General features: G+C 41.2%; 1 protein-coding gene across 8 annotated transcripts in view; it reads right to left on the reverse strand.

The window, feature by feature from the left end:
* The window catches only part of PTPN13 (protein tyrosine phosphatase non-receptor type 13), a 148,705-nt gene that overhangs the window by 31,041 nt on the left and 95,530 nt on the right, over positions 1 to 22,134 (reverse strand). For 5 of the 8 annotated variants that reach the window (XM_029076672.2, XM_029076674.2, XM_029076675.2 and 2 more), the window contains exons 18-30: positions 15,798 to 16,215; positions 15,524 to 15,621; positions 13,576 to 13,632; positions 12,834 to 12,923; positions 11,329 to 11,436; positions 10,806 to 10,937; positions 9,693 to 10,162; positions 7,075 to 7,218; positions 4,869 to 4,962; positions 4,184 to 4,269; positions 2,782 to 2,944; positions 1,392 to 1,606; positions 1,193 to 1,291 (exon numbers count right to left, since the gene is read on the reverse strand). In XM_029076672.2, the coding sequence (XP_028932505.1) occupies positions 1,193 to 1,291; positions 1,392 to 1,606; positions 2,782 to 2,944; positions 4,184 to 4,269; positions 4,869 to 4,962; positions 7,075 to 7,218; positions 9,693 to 10,162; positions 10,806 to 10,937; positions 11,329 to 11,436; positions 12,834 to 12,923; positions 13,576 to 13,632; positions 15,524 to 15,621; positions 15,798 to 16,215 (2,174 nt within the window). The remainder of the gene's footprint in view (positions 1 to 1,192; positions 1,292 to 1,391; positions 1,607 to 2,781; positions 2,945 to 4,183; positions 4,270 to 4,868; positions 4,963 to 7,074; positions 7,219 to 9,692; positions 10,163 to 10,805; positions 10,938 to 11,328; positions 11,437 to 12,833; positions 12,924 to 13,575; positions 13,633 to 15,523; positions 15,622 to 15,797; positions 16,216 to 22,134) is intronic. The other 3 variants (XM_029076678.2, XM_029076673.2, XM_029076677.2) reach the window with 2 other exon arrangements.

Raw genomic sequence — 22,134 nt, forward strand, 5'->3', positions numbered from 1 at the left:
TCATTTAACCTCATTCAAAATAATTGAACTGGATGGAACAGATGCAAATTCTAGACATCTGCTGAATCTGTCTGCTTAAAATCTCAGTCAATCAACAGCACTAACTGTGCAGAGCAGTGTCCAAAGCACTTGCAAAACTACAATAGAGTTGGGTAGACACACCTCCATACATAATCAGTTAAAACCTGAAGTCTTCATTGGGTTAGGGAACAAAAATGAAAAATCAGGCACCTCAGGAAGTCTCTTTCTCAACTTTTACAAACTTAGTTCACCACTCTGAAAACCAGGTATGTACATAAACAAGAGGCTTTAGGGCAAAGTGGTTAGTAAGGTGAACAGTATTTATTTCCAGGTAAAGGCAGACTTCTACTTGAGGTAATTCCATAAAATTGGATTTAATCTCATTCAAAATAAGGCAAAATCAAGTTCATCATTTCTGAAAAGTTAACTTATTAGAACGGGCTCTTCCTGTAACGCTCTACTACTTCAAACTAGCAATGACCTACTGGATCCGTCTAGTGGCTCTCCCCTTAGGAGAACACCAACCTCAAAACTGTCACATCCCTCCTGTAACTTGTAAATTCCTTTGGATTTATGAATGCTAAGCAATCAGAAATCAGGCTGGGCTGAGCGCTTAGTGACTGCTGAAGTCATTAAACTAGCTTAGTACAGTGCCTGGTATATAGTAGGTGCTTAACAAGTACAATAAAAAAAAACAAAACCCCAAAAAACTATCAAAGCAGCATGGCCTGGTATGGATAGGGCACTGGCCTTGGAGTCTGCTGTGTGATCTTGGGCAAGTCACTTTACTTTTCTGTGCTTCAGTTCCCTCATCTGTAAAATGGGGCTTGAGACTCTGAGCCCCACAAGGGACAGGGACTGTGTCCAAACCAATTTATTTGTATCCACCCCAATGCATAGTACAGTGCCTGGCACATAGTAAGTGTTTAGCAAATACCACAAATATTATCATCATTATTCATTGATTCATTCAATCATCTTTACTTAGTGCTTGGGAGAGTACAACAATAAGCAGACACATTTCCTGCCACTAACAAGAGTGCTCCAAAGCCATCCTGGCACCTTTGTTACTGGGAAAGGAATCCCAGGTCTATTTCTCTGCTTACCTCCCTTGCATTCCTCAGAGGTCTCTCCCAGTAAATGGATTTCCATTCCACCCCATGGAGCTTACCAAAAGAGAGGGATCAATTTCAGGCAGTGTTCCAGGGGCAGGTCTGCAGATGAGCAGAGATACTTCTGGAGACGTTCCCCTCAGGGCTGATATGACATCCTAGGGGCAACAGTGACAAAGAATTATGACCATTCATTTGATGGGTTTATTGTCCCCAAAGGCCAGTGCCTCCTGGCCTGCCCTCCCAGGGGCAGCTCACCTGTTGGGAGAGCCCTTTCAGTGAAGCCCCGTTCACTTTCATGATGACATCGCCAACCTCAATCTTCCCACTTTCAGCAGCCGGCTGCCCAGGAAACAGCTTTTTCACCCTCACTATGCTGGCATCCAACTGTTCTGGAATGAGATTATCTTCACGGGAAAAGCTAAATCCCAGCCCGGAGCTATTTTTTAGCAATTTTACTTCAAATGTATTTTCTGGAGGAAAGAAAAAAAATCAAGGTTTTGGTACCCTTTAATAAATTTACAACATGCATGGATATTATATATACCCATACACAGGTATTCAATTCTGAAGCTTTAAGAGAAAAGTGCAGGCCCACAAATTTTTCCTCATCCTGATTTACCATTTTCACATCACTCCCATTTCATGTCACGCTACCCCTCCTGACTGCAGCTTCAGAGAGCATGAACATACATCTACAAACACTCAAGAGTGCATCCAAGATAAAAAATGTCTTTGACAATCTAACCAAAAGGCACGAGAACAAAGTCTTAGGGAAGAAGACATGAGAAGAGGGCAAAAAATCATATTTTCTAATTCTGTGGCATTTTCTGAAGTGCTTAGTTCAATGCGCTACACCCAGTAGGTACACAATAAACATAACTGATTGATTCACTGAAGAAATTAAATATGGAGGTGGTGAGAGGGAAATGCAGGGAAAGACAAGGCTGCAGGGGCTCTGGGAGTGGGCAGAGGAAGAGAAGAATCAATTGAAAGATGAAAAAGCAGGTTTGATCAGTATATTTCAGTCTCAATGGACTGGGTTAATGTCTCAGTAAAAGTCATTAATGTGGATTAACATAACATTCCCATTGGCATGAAAAAATAAATTGAAAACAGGTTATAGGGAAATTAGGAAACACTGTAATTATAATAAAAAGAAAAAATTGAGGAGGGTAGATCATGTATCGTGAACTATTAAGTCCTTGTGGAAAATGGCATATGCAAGAAGGCTTTTTAGGGACTCAGATCCTACAAGCCTAGGAAGCAGAAGGATTCTCCGAAAAGCTTTTCTGGCCAAGTTTGGGCCTGGATTAAAATCCACATTTGTCACCTCAGCACCACTAAACTCACTTGCAAGAAACTTGCTGCGGTAACAAAATCTCACCCCAAACCCTAAAATCCATGGGGCAACTAGAAAAATAAACCAGTGACTAATATACAGACTTGGGTCCCTCCTGACACGTCTTTTTTTGCTTCTGTAAAGGGGCAGGGCCTGTAATTCATCTTTAATAAACATAACAGAATAGAGTTCAAGGTGTAAAAAAGGAGGGTCACTGGGTAAAATCCAATGGGCTAAAAAGAACAGAGATAATGGAATTTGGAATCATTGAAGGTGACATCATGGTGCAATTGTTTGAAGACTGACCTTCCGTAACAAAACTGTAGTCTGTACTGTTAGCAGATTTTTTTGCAGGTTTATCTGGAGGTTGGTTCTGGCCGGCCTGACATGGGGGAGTGAACTGTGGGGTGACAGGAGCATGTACTCTGGCCACTGGAAGCTGCCCCTTTTCTAGTATCAGTTGAACCACCTACAGAAATATAATGATGTCAGGTTAATTAGGATGAGTCGCAAAAAAAACCTATTTATCAGTATCCAGAGAGCAACTGAGCATTGAAGCCACTTGCAATAAATGATTTCTGTACTACATGGTAAAGGGGAAAAAGAATCGCCACACAATGGATAATATTCAGTGGTTGGCCTGCACATAATACACCACAAGCAGAACACTGGGTTGGGGCTCAATTAATCTCTTTCTCTCTCTTTGTCTGTCTGTCTCTCTCCCCGACTTTCTTTGCCTGTAAGCTTATTATGTGCTTATTCTCTTGTACTATACTCTCCCAAGCACTTAGAACAGTGGCCTGCACATAATAAGCACTCAGTCAATATCATTGATAGATTGATTAGCCTCTTCAATTGCCAAAAGGAGACACTTACTTCCCAGCTTTTTATATGGTTCTGCAAAACACTTCCAAGCTCCTCAGAGGAAGGTGCCATAAATTCACCACATTTCTTTATATTTCTGGAAATCCACAAGTTGAATGGGGAAAATTGATTTACCTACTTCTCTACAAACCTCTGTCCAACCAGTAAACTACGGGAAACTTGGGGGCAGTTTTTGAAGTGATCAGCTTTATTGATCATTTTAGCTCCTGACTGAAGTTCACTGCTTTGGCTGGTATGCAAAGTACAACATAGGCTATCAGAATAGCTTTAGTCAGAATACTTTGTCCACAAGCCTGATCCTAAATTTCACCTCTCCAAGCTCAAAAAAGAGTGGAGATTTCCATTTTAGGCTTTAATATACCTATAATGTTATAGATATAGAAATAGTATGGCCTAGTGGAACGAGCATGGGCCTGAGAGTCAGAGCACCTGGGTTCTAATCCTGGCTCTGCCACTTGCCTACTGTGTGAGCATGGCCAAGTCAATTCTCTGGGTGTCAGTTTCCTCATCTATAAAATGGGGATTCAATACCTATTCTCCCTCCCTCTTGGGCTGGGAGCCCCATGAGGGACAGGGACTGCATCTGACCTGATTAACTTGCATCTACCCAGCGCTTAGAGCAGTGCTTGACATATAATAAGTGTTTTACAAATACCACAATAATCCTAATAGTTGTTATTCAGCTGTAAGGAAGAAGTGTAGAATCATAGATGAGAGGGCCTTGCCAGGCTCCCTTCAAATCCCGCCACCTCATTGATCGTTCTATATACCATCTCTACTGGCTTTGGGGTAGCAGTGGAAAGTTCAAAAACAAATTGATTACCTGCCCTGTGTTCCTTAGCGTCTCCACGGCTTGCTTATGGGTGGCACCTTCCAGACTGACCCCGTTGACAGACAGGACTCGGTCTCCTGACGATCGGGGGTGAAGGGAAGAATCATGTAAAAATCGTACAGCTACCTGAACCTTTGTTGCCCTTTTTTCTTTCTCAGCAGACAACAATTCTTGCAAGCAAACTCTGCCTCCAATGGAGATGCTGCAGCTTATTTTGTAATATGCTCTTAATTGGCTTTTAACTAAATATAAAGAAGGTTTTTTTTTACCATTAGGTTTGGAGCAAATGATAACTACCTCCCCAAATCCCAAACTATAGCGTTTTAATTTCAATGGAAAGATGGACTTGAAATATAAAAACAGTCAGAAGGTCTGGAAGAAATTTCCACCTGAGAGACGGTAAGTGTGAAACAAGGAGGTAGCTGTGGACACGAAGCCCTGCTGTTCCTTCCCAGAGACATGAGTCAGAGCTATTTGCTCTACGAAAGGAACAAAACCCATTGGCTAACTTGTTCCCCAAAAGGCCCAAGGCAGTTTTCTAACCCCATATTCCTCCTCTTTAATCTCTTGCTTCCTTCTTCTATACAACCTACTGAAAAATCTGTACTAAATAATCTGTTCCTTAATTATATTTGAGCCTAAGAAGTCTTGCAGGAGGATGAAAATCATTACATACCTTTGTGAATTCGACCATCAGACTCTGCTGCCCCCTTGGGAATAATGGCCTTCACATAAATGCCACCATGTCTGACGCTGGTATTTATGCCACCCTAAAAGAGGAGAGGTAGGTATAACAACCCATTGGTTTTGAAAGCAGAAAAGTCCATTTCAAGTCTTTCTGACTCTAGACAGTGCTCTAGCCATCAGCAGAAGTAGCAGCCTGAAGTCAGCATATGCAATCTTTCCAGATCCATGAAAATCATCAGCCAGTACTCCGTAAAGCAGATTTGCTCTAGGACAAATTCTTTGCTCAAGCTTGGGAGCTAAAAAGTACTGGACTAAGTATGTGTGTGGAAATGAGAGCAGAATGGCTTAGTGGAGAGGGCAGGGGCCAGGGAGTCAGAAGGACCTGGGTTCTAATCCCAGCTCTTCTACTTCTCTGATGCGTGACTTTGGTCAAATCACTTAACTTCTCTGGGCCTCAGTTATATCATCTGTAAAATGGGGATTAAGACTGTGAGTCCCATGTGGGACACAGACTTTATCCAATCTGATTAGTTTATATCTTCCCCAGCGCTTAGTTCAGTGCCTGGCACATAGCAAATAAATATAATTGAAAAAAGGATCTTTTAAAATTGATTAATAGAGAAATAGATAAATAAATGTGTGTGTATACATGCATTACTAGCTAGAGAATAAAATATAACAAAGTAGAATTAAGAATGCCTATGACTCTTTCAAAGTCCACTCAATTAGCCAAAATGCATATATTCAGTTTGCACTTTGGCTAGAATGGTGTTAGGAAATTAGGGATCCTATATCTGACAACCCCATCCTGTTTGGATACCGTGCACCATGGTATGAGAAGTAATGGTTCTCCTCTAGACTGTAAGCTCACTTTAGGAAGGAAATATGTCGGTTATGTTGTTATATTGCAATCTCCCAAGAGTTTAGTACAGTGTCCTGCACACAGTAAGTGCTCAAAAATACAACTGACTGCACATGCACATGACATCAGAATGGATGACTACTTCAAGACGAGTTGCCCCTGATGTGAGGTTTTGCAAGAACATGAAACTCGATCTAGATCTGGGTGTATCCCTCTCCATCACCTTCTCTTAATCTTCTCCACCTCCTCAGATTTACAAATCGACCTGAAAGCAAGTGGTCAATTTAAGAGAGTTTCTCTTTTGATTTCTGAAGGCTTGGTGTAAAACTATTCTTGATTTGAGTGAAATCTCTCTCATGACCTGATTTCCCTTCTGTCTGACCTTCAACAGGATATCCCTGAGGGAGAATATGAAACTGGAAAGGAATGAAGGGGACAATTGGGCAATGGTTTCAATATGCTGGAAGGCTTCTAAAAGTCAGCCACGAATGTACTGTTGATAAAACCTACTTTTGTTTTTTACTCTATATGTGATTAAATTAACAGCGAGGGTGCAAATAATGCCAACTATTTTTATGAGAGTCTTCTCTCTTTTAATAAAAAGGCATTAATATCTTTTCACCAATACTGTGTTTCCAAATTGCTTTTAGGAGCTTTTGATACAACTGTATTTGAAAGTATCATCTAAGACTAATTTGTAAATGGTAAATTACTTGTGTTAATTTAATAACTACAGAAAAACAAAGCGAGAACTAAATACACAACACGTTTCTTGAGAAGCAGAGGTCTAAAATAGAACATTAAAGTAGTAAAGACCTAAATTTGAACGAAGTCAGAGTTGAATTTTGGTAAGAAATTCCACCCAATTTTAAGATCTCATTATATCTTTATTATATTGAATTTTTCCTATGGGAAAATTATGGACATGTGTGTTAAATGAAGAGCTTTATGCACACACATGCACAAGATATAAACTAGACATTGACTACTGATGCTTCAGGGAGAAAACAACCAATTTGGTTTATTCCATGCTTCTGCCAAAACACAAATATAAATGAAACATTATAAGAAACCATTTTTGTGTAAATAGGCAACACAAATGTTAATTTTCAACTCTGTTGGAAAGAAAATACTTGGGCAAAGGGGGGTTGAGGAGAAGGGGGAAATAATTGCTAATGGAAAATAAACTTATTTTTTTTAGCTTCTAAATTATCTCCCAAGTTAATACTAAGGAGGAAAGTCTTTAAAAAGCGCATTTCCTTAAGTGGTTTCCATTTAGGTCAGCATTAAAAGCGTTGCTAAAAGTGGAAAAGAAGAGAAAACATCTGAAAACCTTGTCAAACAGTACCGTGACACTTATTCCCAAGCTGTTATCCTTTTTAGCCAGTTCAACCTCAAAGATATCTCCAGGTTTAAGAGGTGTTGCAGAAAACTTTTTATAATTCATTTTGTTGGCAGTATTCATTGAGGCAGAGTCCTTCACAAAGAAAAAAGAAGACAGGGGTTCCTGGTTAGAGCCCAGTTCAATCGTCTTTTGGAGACCCATTGTGTGTTTGCAAGGAGGAGAAAGCATAGGAAGGTGGAAGGAGAGGGAGGAGGGTTCAGAGAGTATTTGTAACTTGTGGCTGTTGATTTGGACCTAGAACCTCAAACTCTGGGACTGGAAACTTCCTTGGCCTCCCTATTTACCTTGATAAATTATGTACCTTCTTGATTATAAAAATGTGGAGAGTTAATTTTCAGATACTGTTCAGTAGTATCTCTTGACTGATCAGTATCTCTTGACTGATCAGCTGCATGGTAATAATGCGCTTCCGTTAATCAAATTTCATGTCTCTAGAATTCAAGATATGCAGGCTGCTTGAACACGTGTTAACTTCTAACTAGACAAAAGCACTCCTGCATGCATTATGGAAGTTGGTATATCGGGATCTTCATGTCCAACCCCCCAGCTCCACCTTTCATTTCTCACCCGTTGCCTCTCTTCTGAGGGAGTTGGCTGTCAGTGAGTCTCCCAAATCAAGCTCAGTGGTTAAAAACTTCCAGAAGGGGGAGGCAGTAGGAAGAGCAGGGAGACTGAGAAGTGGGAGACAAGGATGGGAGACCTGGGTTCTAATCCCAGCTTTGCAACTGGTCTGCTGTGTCACGTAGCAAGTCACGGAGCCTCTCTGGGACTCAGTTTCCTTATCTGGAAAATGGGGTTTCAAAACCTGTTCTCCCTTCCCCTTAAACTATGAGCCCCTTGTAAGACAGGGAATGGGTGTGGTAATTACCTTGACCTCGTCAGAATACAGACAGGCTGGTTGTGTACTTAGAAACAGCAAGTTTCTAAGTCCATGGTAAGCAAGAGTAAGCAACAGTAATACTTTTCCTGACTTCACACTTGGTGCCATATGCTGTACTAGGTTCTTGTGAAGAACAAAATATAGACGTGACATGCTCCATGACTGCACGAACTCTAAAGGGGAATGAAAACTGTAAAGATATTTACAACTGAAAAACATATATATATATATGTGTGAGTGACCATGACACAGGGAACAAATCTGCCCAGGTCACATTCATTTTAAGTTAGAAAAGCTTAGTGGAATCCACAGGTTGCTTCGTGGCTTGACTCTGCCTTGTAAACCAGCTAAGCGTAAAGGGATTTGCTTCTAGGACTTTGATCACCATCAGACTCAGAGAGGAATTAAAATGAGTCTGTACAGGCAGAGTTTCCTCCTTTGAAGATTAGATCCTTGTACCTCCTGATGGGCCTGGTGGGAGTAAACCCCCGAGATATCCTGGTGGTTCTGGCTGGACTCGGTGAGAGGGCGGGGGTCGTGGGGGAGAATGACCTAGGGTGGTAGCACAGTAGAAGGAATGGAAAAGCTCAATCTGCTTTCTGTAGAGAAGCAGTGTGGCGTAATGGATAGAGCACGGGCCTGCAAGTCAGAAGGACCTGGGTCCTAACCCCAGCTCCGCCAGCTGTCTGCTGTGAGGCCTTGGGCAAGTCACTTCACTTCTCTAGGCCTTAATTTCCTCATCTGTAAAACTGGGATTAAGACTGTAAGCCCCATGTGGGACATGGACTGTGTCCAATTTGTTTAGCTTGTATCTACCCCAGCATTTAGTAGAGTGCCTGGCACCGAGTAAGGGCTAAACCAATACCATAAAAAATGATAAAAAAGATATGCTAACATTAAGGTTACCAATGACGCTATACATAACAGACGTGCCTGTCTGAGGCAATCCTTGTTCATAAGGCTAGCTCTGTGCTTAAGGGTGTATTTGCCTCAGGCAGCTTTAGGTCAAAAAAGGGAATTTTCCACAAGAAAATTCCTTTCAAAAACCAAGCCTGGACCTGTGCAGATAGTGAGTGTGTGCTTAGTTTGGTCCAGTTGAGAATAATGCTGTTTCCCCCCACCAAATTAGGCAACTTTTGAATTTCTTTCGCAATCTGACAATCCTCCAGAAGTGACTACATATTGGGATGGAAAAGCATTTTCTTTCTGATTTTACACAGCTCCATATTTTAAAAGTAGGTTAGAGAGTCCAGATGGGGAACAAACTACTTTTCAGGGTAATTACCCACTGAATGGGGGCAGCTCATGACTTGACAGGTATTTCAAATGTTTGGAAATCCCCCAACTGACTCAAAGTGAAAATGAATGAGCGGGAGACAACCTGACGATTCTATCTCTTGATACGCCTCATCTTTTCATATTATTATTATCAAGTTATTTGTACAGTGCTCTGCACCCAGTAAGCGCTCAATAAATATGATTGAATGAAGTAGCCAGGATGTTAGCTTTGGAAATGCTCTACTCAGTAAATCTGCCCCAAATGCAGGAGCGGTGACTGTTATAGTTAGCATGGGATAATGCTCTTATAGGCACTAAGCACAGATTTTAGCAAGGCCTCTCGGCTCAATGGAGCTTTCCTATGGAAAAATACAACAGTTGCCCTTGCCTTTTTGGTGGCTCGATGCTCCTGGCTGCTGGAGTACGTTGCCTCGTCCATGTCCGAGTCCCCTCGATCTGAGTAATCCATGGCTTCGGCAAGACCCGCCTTTTTCGCTTTGCCTCGGCTGCAGTCGGTAGAGGTCCGCTTCTTCTCGCTGGCTTTGGAAATGATGGAGGGTGAGGGGCTGCCGTGGGGAACTTCCGCCAGGCCTCTGTCCCCCACGTGGCCTGCAAAGAAGCCATTGGCTTGGCTCTGGGCCAGGCTGGCACTTTCAGTCCTGGAATCCTGGGAGCTCAGGCTTCCCTCCCTTTTGCCCGTTACCAATCCAGTAGAAGTCCCTAAGAGGGGCCTCTGGTGGGAATTGGGTGGCCGATGCTTTTCTTCTGAAGAGGATTCTGGATCATTGTTCTGCAGGGACAAGAGCCTCTTTGGGAAGCTTTTGGATCCATTGGAAAGGTGAGCTGGGGGAGAAGATGCTGAAAGCCAACATGCCACAAATGAGAATGAGACGTTTTACTCCACACTTACACAATGACTGTGGCGTAGTGGATAGAGCACAGGCCCGAGAGTCAGGAGGTCATGGGTTCTAATCCAGACTTCACCACTTGTCTGCTGTGTGGCCTTGGGTGGGTCATTTTACTTCTCTGGGTCTCAGTTACCTCATCGATAAATTGGGGATCGAGACTTTGAGACCCATGTGGGACATGGACCGTGTCCAACCTGACTAGCTTGTATCTACCCCAGCACTTAGAACAGTGCCTGGCATATAGTAAGAGCTTAACCAATACCACGATTATCATTTTTTTTTCCTTTTCTCATGGTATTGGTTAAGCACTTACTATATGCCAGCCACTGTTCTAAGTGCTGGGGTAGATACAAGCTAATTAGGTTGGATCCAGTCCATGTCTCACATGGGGCTCACAGTCTTCAACCCCATTTTCCAGATGAGAAAACTGAGGCACAGAGATGTTAAATGACTTGCCTAATGTCACACAGCAGACAAGTGGCAGAGCTGGCATTAGAACTCAGGTCCTCTGAATCCCAGGCCTGTGCTCTTTCCACTAGGCCATGCTGCTTCCCAAATAATGAAGGCACAAAGTTGATCATTCATAAAAATACCTTTGGAGACCTTGTCTCTTGGCTGGGAGATGACAAGGGTCACATCTTCAGGAGCATTCTGCAAAATTTCTACTGCTGCTAGGTGGCTGACACCCTCCAGGCTCACACTGTTCACAGATATCAAACGGTCTCCTGTATAAAAAGATTTATTTAGGTGTCATCAACTCTGAATTTATGCCACCAGAATCTGTAACATTCTAAATACATTCCAGTGATGCCCTTGGCATTCAATCTTCTCCCCTTCCTTTCTTCCTCCCGCTTAGATTGTGAACCCCATGTAGGCTGAAGACTATGTCTGATCTACTCCAGCACTTAGTACACTGCTCGGCACATAGAAAGCACTTAAAAATAACACTATTATTATTAATACTTAAAATATTGATAACATGAAGAGGTTGTCGTGGCTGGATTCCTTAGTCTGACCCACACTAGATGCCATTTTGACAAAAACACAAAACAGTGCTGATTTTTTGTTTACTGGATCTCTTGAGAATTATTTGGTAATTGTCAACTAAAAAAGTACCTGGTCTTAAACAGCCACCCAAGTCAGCCGGCCCCCCAGGAGTTATTGAGCTGATAAACACCCCCAGATCCAGTTTTCCTGTCTTTTCCCCACCGAGGATCTGAAATCCTATGAAACAAAATAGAGCTGTTAAAGATCTCTGACCTAAAGACTTGCAGTCCTCCCATGGGAACACTTTGCTACTTGAAACACAGTATTTTTATTACTTAAATTCGAAAGAAAATATAATCTCCTGGTTTTCATCTCCCAACTCAAACATCAGCCTATCTGTGCCACTAAGCACTTGAAGTAATCGCAACGACCTGAAGCACTAATATACATCTCAGATATTTTATTACTTCCTCTTATGAATCAATCAACGCTATTTATTGAGTGCTTACTATGTATAAATCATTGTACTAAGCTCTTAGGAGAGAACAACACAACAGATTTGGCAGACACTTTCCCTACCCACAACAAGCTTACAGTCCAGAGATTAACAGACATTAATATAAATTGTTAATTTATAATACATAATTTAAAGAAATGTAGATAAGTCCTGTGGCTTCTATCTGAAACTGACTTTAGTGTCTGCTTCTACTCCTAGATTGCAAGCTCGTTGGGGGCAAGGATTATACCTACTCTAATGTATTCTCCCAGGCACGTAGTACAGAAATAGCACTCAGTACGCCCATTTGACTAGCTTTTTATTTATAGCTGTGGAAAAACTGCAGCATCTGTGTCACTTTCTAAAATATACTACAGATGGAAACACTGACTATCATATAGGGCCTAATTACAATGAATTACAATAAAACTGGACTGCAAAGTTAGTGTATACAAAAATCTTTTCTATTTCCAACAAAAAAAAGAAATGGTTGGCTCAACTCTCTTTTCATGGAATGAAAGTAACAGATGAAACATCTTCAAAGCCTCATGCAACTGACAGGCAGAAAGATCCCTCTCAAATCATTGGCACAGCCTGGAGAAGCAACATGACCTAGTGGGATGAGCACGAGCCTGGGAGTCAGAGGATGTGGGTTCTAAATCCAGTTCTGCCAACTTTCTTGTTGTATGACCTCAAGCAAGTCACTTAACTTCTTTGGGCCTCAGTTCCCTCACCCGCAAAATGGGGATTAAATATCTGTTCTCCCTCCTACTTAGACTGTGAGTCCAATGTGGGACAAGGGACTGTGTATGACCTAATTAACTTGTACCTACTCCAGTGCTTAGAAGAGTTTTTGAACACAGTAAACGCTTAACGAATACCATAAAAAAAGAACAAAATACCCCCATTACTTTCTATTTTCCTGGGTTTCAAGGTTTCACCTCAGTACTTTTTTCCTAAGCAGAACTACCAGAGATCTCTGGAACTATTCCTCTGTTGTACCCTCCCAGCCTAGTGCAACATGCTCAGAGAGCTTGGTGCCTCCATCCACTGGTTTTCCTTAGTGCCCAAGACCAAGTAGGTTCATCAGTGCTTTTTCCCCAACGATCAACTACCCTGATTTGATAGAAGGACTTACCTAAACCATATTTTGGGTCTTTTTTTAATTTCACCAAGGTAATCTCTCTTTCTGGTGAAGACACAATGCTCCATCTTTTCTGCAGCACATCTAAGGGAAAGTCATCGTTTGAGAAGACAACAATGGGAAAGCTTCCGCGGAAGGACATGTGTCAGCTTTTAAGTTTAGATTTTAAAGAGATAATAAATCATTCTACTTGTCACTTTTAAGGGATTCTTACTGAGATTGGAAACAGCAATTTAGGTCTGATTTACAGGCAGATGGATCTAAAGTCCTGACAGCCATCAGGGTATGCATATGTAGACAATTTCATGAAACAAAAATAAAATTATGTCTTCAGGAATACTTTTATCTGCCCATAACAACCGAGTCTGAGATCCAGAACTCTCACATACAGACAAAAAAATAGCAATGGACAGGGAAAAGCTTGAATTCAAAAAATGAAGAGAAAAAATATGAAAAATCCATAAAATTATCCAGAACTGGCTCCTTCAAATTCTAAGGACAATGATTTATTTATAATCTCAAGTAACTGTCCTTTTTTAAAAAAGGTTTTTGAAGCACAGCACACCTCCATGAATCTCCAAAAAATGAAATAATACTGTATTAATTTTGTATTTTATGTTTAAAAAAACTAACTTAGCTCCTAGTGGTAGATCAAAAAGAGCAAGTGACAGAAAACAAAACATCCTTTAATGTTAATTCCATTCCAGTATAATAGATAATGTATTCACAAACTTACCATTTTCTTTCAAAGGCGATTTGGATGCAGCACTTCCAGGACTATGCATACTAATTCCTGTGGTACAAATCAAACCTTTAGTGACTTCAATTCAAATGTTATCCATTTAAAAACATATTAAGGATAAACAACAAGAAGAGGTCTTTTACTCAAAACTGTTTTCAAAACAATATTCCAGACATTAGTATTTGCAAATACTAATATTTTTCATATTCGAATTGAACTTAGTTTATTTATTTATTATTAGTACATTAGGAAAGTTGTTTCCATTGACATCTGATCAAGAACCAATGTTTTTCAGACATGTTAAATTTCCCAAAACAAAAATGAGGTGTTTATGGAAAATGGTGTTCTTCTCTGGGGGTAAAATAAATGTGCCTGCAAAACTTTAGTCTAGTTTGTGCGAAGTGCAGAATGAACCCACCTTTGGTAACTAAAGTTACCTTTTTCCACCTGACAAAAATAGTACTAAATTTAAAAGGTCCTTTGCATTATTGTCATGTTCGAACATATCCTAAACAATCTCTTTAAAGATAAGGTCAGTGTGTCCAAACAATGAAACTTAATGGAAAAATTTTCCATATGTTTTGATATTAGATGCAAATTGTACCTTTGATTTTTTTAATCTATTGCATGTTGATGGCAGTGGCATCTTTTAACAGACGATGATTGTGAACACACTCAAAAAGGCAAAGTCAAATCCATATTAGGCAAAGTTCTTAAAAATGAGCATTTGGATTTAAGAAACTGAATACTGCTTTCCCTTAGTCTTTATCAACCACACAGTGGTACTAAGGATTCGGACTTCGAAAAGCTGTTGCTATGTCCCTTCTCATTAGATTGCAAACTTCTTGAAGGTAGGGAATTTGGGTCCTTCTATGGTCATACTCTTCCAAGCACTTATTACTGTGCTTAGCATTGAGAAGACTAGCTGATCTCCAATAAACAAATATATTAAAGAAAAGGGCCACAGAGACTTATTCCTAGACCTGGAGTAGGGGGAGTAAATAGCAGGTGTGATTTATGGCTTACTAGCCTCTGAAGCTTATCTGCTCCTCTCGGGAGTAGAGTCTGTCATTCTTTATCTTAAGAGGCTTGTAAGCCCACCTGCTATTTCCCCACTGCCCGCTCTGTTGGTAAACCTGAATCTTAGCACTTATTTTCAAAGGTATATTTAGAGGGAAAAAAAAATTCGAGAATTTTAGACCCAAGAAAGAACCACCACTTTGCTGGGGAAGGCAGAAGGCATTAAAATATTTAGCTAAAATTACAGTGGTCCTAGTTTCCTAAGTATACAATTTTAACAGAGGGTCTTGCTTTCTCAAACTTACAATGTCTCTAAAAGGAAAAGGTAAAACATATAAACATATAAAACATAGAAGTTTCACTTGGAGTAGTCAACTGAAACACAAATAGAAGCAATTTATAGTGAAGGCAGAAAGGTTTTTTTTGGAGACCTTGATGTCACAGCATTTCTAATCTAGAGGCTCACATAAGCAGGTAATATAAAGATGCCTCTTTTAGGCCCCTAGAGTGAATTTGAGCTGAAAATAAGGGGGCTCCAACCTTCTATCTCCTTCTAAAAGACAGCAATCACCATGACCCACCGAAATAACGGGGAATAAAGATGGAAGGAAAATGCAAAAGAGGGAGTGGTGTGTCAGGGGGAAAAGCAGAGGAAAGATCTCTGGAATCTAGCTAATGGCTGTGATGAGCAAGAAGGCAAAAGAGAGCGTGCGCTTCGAACTAAACAACTGCAACGCCAGTTTGGTGCCCAGATTCCGGGTGGTTTAATCAAAGGGTTTCTCATTGGTATAAACATTTTGATCAAGAACAGAGATCATTGGCGACAGTGACAAACTCATCACAGAGGTTCCCGGGGAATCAACATTGGCCTGGATCAGGGTTTAGGTAGGGAAGAAAAAAGGTATTGCTTGTTCATGCTGACCTACAACATATGCTTGACCAGTGTCTTCAATGGATGATGAGTCTGATTCATGTTTCCTCCTTTCAAGGCTTCTACTTAAACTTGCAACAGACTTTGAACTAAAATGGGGGGAGAAGGAAGGCAGGAGGAGGAAGAGTCAATGTAAAAAAAAAACAATGAGGAAAATAATAACAAAAATGTCACAAACGAAAACGGATGTAGAAAATCTAGATGTATTTTTTTCTTTCTTAAATCAACAAAAATATAGGTGGGGTAAATGAGTAACGATTCTTACTTATTGATTCTCGGGAACCCTGCCACGGATTCGGTATCGGATCTTGCCATCTGGTGCGATGGCTTTCCCACCAACTCCTCAATGGTGCGTGGTGGGGAATCCCTGTTGGCAAGGACATTTTTCCGATGAGGGTAGAGGGAGACCTGACTGAGGTCATGGTACGATTTACTCATCCCTCGGGGTCTCTCCTCCCATGAAGCTTTGTCGCTCTTCTCCTTCGAACTGCCTTGGAGGGGTTGATAAAGCGACAGCTCCGAGCAGGACAGTCTCTTCAGAATCTCGGCTTGGACTGACAAAGGTCGAAGTGCAAGCTTGTTCAGCGTGCTGCTGGCCAGACTGCCCGTGCTGACCGCACGCCCCATATTAAATCCTCTAACAGACTCTGCTTGGAGATTCAGGCTCCTAAACGAAGCTCTCTCTACAAGGAAATAGGATTGGGCTTTACCAGGTTGCCGAACCGCAAGTACCTTTTCGAGAAGAGACGTGTGTTATTGTGATACACCATTCAAAGCATGCAACTTTTAACCTGTGAATCACCAGAATTAGGAAGCGGCTAACTGAGCAGGAAAGAACATCGAGCTTCACTCTCAGAAATTTGAAGAACATGAGGGCGACTGCCCGGCAGCTTCAAAGAGCCCCCGTTGGACACGAAAGAGTCGTTTCTTTGGAATCCAGCCCCCACCCAAACCCTTCAGTGGATTTCTCATAACCCATAACACAAGAGGTGCTCTTGGCAGGGAAAAGCAAGAGGAATTCGGTTGCCACAATTCCAAAGAGATTTTCTCTTTTTGCCCAGATATTCCCTCAAATTAATGCCTCTATTCTGGTTTCCAAAAGTACTGTATGACAATGAATTTCTGCTCAACATGGCTAATCCTAAAATATGCACTCATTATTTGTTAGTCTGGTCTGAAAGTCCCCGTTCCTGCTACCTTCCTTACTGTGTCTGACTTTTCTTTGTTGGACTTTTCCTTTCTGATCCCTGAGCCTATTTCTCGCCCCCTAAAATAACTACCCAAACGGCATAATCCAGCCAACCACAGAGAAGCAGCATGGCCTTGCGGATAGAGCATAGATCTAGGAAGTCACAAGAACCTGGATTCTAATCCCAGCTTCACCACTTGTATGCTGTGTAACCTTGGGCAAGACACTTCACTTCCCTGTGTCTCAGTTATCTCACCTGTAAAATGGGATTAAGACTGTGAACTCCATGTGGGACATTGTGTCCATCTTGATTAGTTTCTATCTACCCCAAAGCTTAGTACAGTACCTAGCACATAGTGCTTAACGAATACCATACAAAAAAGACCCTTCTGAAAGATTCAGCAGGCTCTTTGATACTCAGATTTCAATTCTGAGGCTTCCCCAGTTTGAAAAGGCCACAAACAGCATCAAATTCAACCAACAGTGGTTAAATTCATTATGAAAAATCCACCATGGTGGAATTGGGAAGAAACAGATGAGGGCACTTGCCCTATTTCAGCAGGGGAAAGTTGAAGAGTTCCCAAGAGGTGGTTCGTGGTGAGGAATCTAAGTTGGCTAGGACATTTTTCCAAATAAGTCAACCTCTCCTTAACCAATATGGGTAATTGCATTCCATCTGGAGACATGACTGAGAATTCAAGAGGTTCTTAGTACATGGAGAACAAATTTGACCACTGCAACCAACTCACCACAGCAATTCTGCACAATTCACGATCCAAGACTGGATAAACAAGATAAACAAAAGAATAAAACAACATAGTTTGGAGACCAGCTCTTTCTGCTGGCAGTTGTTGGATCACGATTTCTTGTTTCTCTTCTCCTTCCTCCACCTTACAACACCTTGTTGGTTTCATGGTTTTAAGTTCCTTGAGAGCAGGGATCTGTGTCTGACACTGAACAGTGCTCTACTCACAGTAAGCTCTCAGTAAATATCCTTAATTGATTAATGGTTGGATTTTGCTTGATTGGCAGAGGCAGGAGAGCAAAATGTCAGCTATCTACTTCCTACTACTGCTGCTCATCAGAGGGAGTAAGGATCTCTTTCTACCTCAGCTCCCAAGAATCCGAGGACTTTTGCCCACCCAACCAGTGTCCGAAGGGGTCTGAGTTGAGGGAGATCCTAGCTAGTGTTTCCCCTTTCTGAGTGATGCCGACATCCCATTAGTATTCGAACAGAGTGGGGACGAATGATAAGCAGCATCAAGGAGTGCTCGTCAATCAATCATCATATTTTGGAGGTCCTACTGGGTGCAGAGGACTGTACTAAGCGATTGGGAGAGTACAACAAAACAGAGTTAGTAGTCAGGTTTCCTTCCCATAACAAGCTTACAGTCTAGACAGGGAGACAGACATTAATGTAAAATATGGATATGCACATAAGTGCTGTGGGGCTGGGGAAAGGGGTGAATAAAGAGTTCAAATCCAATTGCAAAGGCAACACAGAAAGAAGTGGGAGAGGAGGAAATGAGGGTGAAGTAGGGGAAGGCCTCTTGGAGGAGATGTAATTTTAGCAGGTTTTGAAGGTGGGGAGAGTCACCATCTGCCTGATATGAAGAGGGAAGGTGCTGCAGGATGTGAGCAAGAGGTCAGTGACACGACAGACTGTAAACTCATTTTGGGCAAGGAATGTGTCTGTTATATTGTTGTGTTGTACTCTCCCAAGATAGTACAGTGCTCTGTACACAGTAAGCGCTGAATAAATATGACTGAATGATTGAGGTAGACGAAATCGAGCAGACACTCCAGATAATTGGATTTAATATATTTAAGTAGTTCCCTATCTCCTTTATTCAATTTCAGCCTAACTTACTCTCTCAGTTCCTCTTAAAGCTCATCTACTCACCGGTGCTCATTTTTCACCTTTCCCGCCACTGATCAGTTGCTCATGCCCTCTCCACTGCTGGGAATTCTCTCCACCTTCAGAACTCATGGGACAAGGACTGTGTCCAACCTGATTAGCTTGTATGCACCCCAGCACTTACTGCACTGCTTGGCACAAAATAAGTGCTTAAATTGAAAAAAAAAAAAGATAACTTACAAAACAAAGCTCTCACCATCTTCAGAGCCCTTGTCCCTAGTTAGTGCCCAGGTCACTTAATAATAATAATAATAACAACATTTGTTAAGCACTTAGCATTTGCCAAGCACTGTTCTAAGTGCTGGGGCATATACAAGGTAATCAGGTTGTCCCATAGGGGCTCACAGTCTTAATCCCCATTTTACAGATGAGGTACCTGGGCACAGAGAAGTTAAGTGGCTTGCCCCAAGGTCACACAGAAGACAAGAGGTGGAGCCAGTATGAGAACTCATGTCCTCTTACTCCCAAGCCCGCATTCTTTCCACTAAGCCACGCTGCCTCTCTTCCTATGGACTTATAACTCCCATAGTATTTATGTACCTATCTCCATATTATTATTCCGATTATTATATTATTATTTTCTCCTACTTGTAGATTGTAGGGAACTATATTATAAGCTACTTAGAGGCAAGGATCATAATTACGAATTCTATTTTACTCTCCCAAGTGGCTAGTGCAGTGCTCTGCACACAGTATTTAATAAATATCATTACTTTTACTAGAACAGTGTTCTGAACACAGAAGGTGCTCAATAAATGATTTATCAAAGGGTGGATGATCATTCATAAGGACAGAATGTCCATCTCTGTGCATGGTTTTGCAAAGGTATATGCAATTCTCTCCCACTGTATATACCTGCCTCCAATAATGGTCTCTACCTATGGTTGTAAACCGTTTGCTTTCCTTTACCCAGAAAGGAAAGTTCAGTCTGCCAGACTCCAAAGCAATTATTGAATTCATTTTCTGGCTCCGAGATAGGGTCGAGGAAAGTGCCTTAGACTACTCCTCAGGATAAAGAGCAGAAAATATGGTGTCCCGCCCAACAAATCCTTTAGAATTAAACTTGCCCTATCACTTGAAGGGGATATAAACAGAGTTTACAAATTGTTTTGTTTTGTGCTTCTCAAATGTTCCTCACATGAGGAGTATTTTGCTCTCTTTGCCTACATTACTTTCTTTTTACTAACATTAAACTGTTTCACTCTTGTCTTTTGTCCATTTTCCCATCTAGATCACTTACACTGAAAACGGGCCCCATTCAAGAGAGCAGTAAGAAGGATTAGAGCTATTGAATTACTGGGTAAACTTTCTCATTCTCTGTACGGAATGTAGTCTGGCCACTAGACATCCTATTGGTGGATCAGCTCATCCACTTAGAAAATGGATATGGGAAAAATTCTCCTTTGGTAGAAGAAAATCCCAAATCAGCTTTCAGTTTGATGCTAAGGCACAGCACTCTGACCCTCAGAACACCTCAGTAATCTACATTTCTGCTTATGCAGACGCAAAACCCAAGGACACGCAGTAAAGTAAAGCTGCTTTCAAATGACAATTTCCCATCTTTCCACTAAGTTATATCATTAGCATGGCTGTACACATGATGTGGAGTTTAAAAACACTGAAAATAGAATTCTAGACATTTGTAAAGCAGAACACAATACAGAGATGGAGACAGCACGATTTTTTGTGTTTGGAGATGGCCCTGAGCCAGCTGAAGAGAGGCCTTCATGGACTCTTTCACAGATATACCGTTTTCCCCTTTCCCCTGGAAAGAAATGCTAAAATATAATCAGTATAAAGTTTACATGGAAAGGACAAGTTGCTATCAGAGTAAATATCCACAAATCTATAAAAACCAAAGGTTTTACTATAAATGCGTAAGTAGATTCTAGTGATGGATTACAGCAGATGCAAATGATCAAGTCGTTTTTGGTAAACTATCAGCTTAAAGATCCCCCCAAATTTTTTTCAAAGAAAGTGCTGTGGGTGTGGCAAATAGACATCGCTTAGGAGCGGTTGAGAAGGAAAAAGAGGAAAGAAAGTTCAAAGAACTGCAGAGGTCACCTCTAACTGCAGATGTCCATCACGTTCACTTTCCATTTTAAATCACTTAGAACCATTCTACACAGCAATCACTGCTCAGCTGCTACTCTGGTCCTTGGTCCATATTCCCTTGGTCGGGGGTTGTGTGGGACTTTTTAAAAATAAAGTTCCACCCTAAGAATTTGTAATAATGTTCTAAGGTGTCTCACTTGGCTTTTGTTTCATTGTTTTGTTTCACTTCATTTTGTTTCATGGCCAGGACCCAAGTTGTGCTTTAGTTTACATTTGTATCAGATCTAGCACAGAACTATGGCCAGGAGGGTGCTTAATGATTATAGTAAACCGTCTTTAATTTAAGCCTCGCTAATCCAAACTTTGGGTTGATCTGGATTGGTATTAATCTCTTGCTTTCTCCCTTGGCCTTTTCTACTGGTGCCAAAAGGAAGCAGACTCTCATCTAAAAGAAGGAACGGTTTGATTTACACTGTGGTCAGCAAAGCCTCAGTTAAACTACAGTCTGCAAGAGTGAGGTAGATGCAAAATAGAATCAGTGGGAGAGAAGCACACTTCAATCTTCACCTTGTCACTTGTCAGCTGTGTGACTGTGGGCAAGTCACTTAACTACTCTGTGCCTCAGTTACCTCATCTGTAAAATGGGGATTAAAAGTGTGAACCCCACATGGGACAACCTGATTACCCTGTATCTACCCCAGCGCTTAGAACAGTGCTCTGCACATAGTAAGCGCTTAACAAATACCAACATTATTACCTCCCAGATTCAAAGACACTAGGAAATAAACTCAAGAAAAGCAGATGAGTGGAAAGAGCACGGGCCTGGGAGTCAGAGGATCTGCGTTTTAATCCCAGCTCATCCTCTTGCCTGCTATATGACCTTGGGAAAGTCACCTGATTTCTCCATGCCTCAGTTTTCTCATCTATAAAATGGGGATTACAATCCTACTCCTTCCTACTTAAACTGGGAATCTCATGTCCAACTTATCTCACATCTTCCCCAGAGTTTAGTACAATGCTTGGCACACAGTAAATGCTTAATTAATACCACAATTATTAGGGTAATAATTAAATTTAGGACCCAAGCACATTCATTACCCCCACAACTCCCAAAGATTTTCTTAAACACTTCCACAGTTCACACTTTTCACTAATTCCTCTAGGGCCTTCTCTACCTTTACTCCAAATTAGTGAAGTTTTATAGCAATCCTAATTTTCAAAGCTTTTCTAGAGCTCAAAACCCAGGTATTACCATACACCTACTTCATTCATCATTCATTCATTCAATCGTATTTACTGAACACTTCTGGGAACTGGGTAGGAATCTTTCTTCTCACCCTTGGCTCCCCTGTTCCCCCATACCACACTTGTGGAGAAGGAACTTTCTCTGAATGCTTTATTGGTACACAATACCCTGAGCAACAAGACCCTTCAGGTCAC

Source organism: Ornithorhynchus anatinus, chromosome 12 (genome assembly GCF_004115215.2).
Source record: "Ornithorhynchus anatinus isolate Pmale09 chromosome 12, mOrnAna1.pri.v4, whole genome shotgun sequence".
Lineage (NCBI taxonomy): Eukaryota > Metazoa > Chordata > Mammalia > Monotremata > Ornithorhynchidae > Ornithorhynchus > Ornithorhynchus anatinus.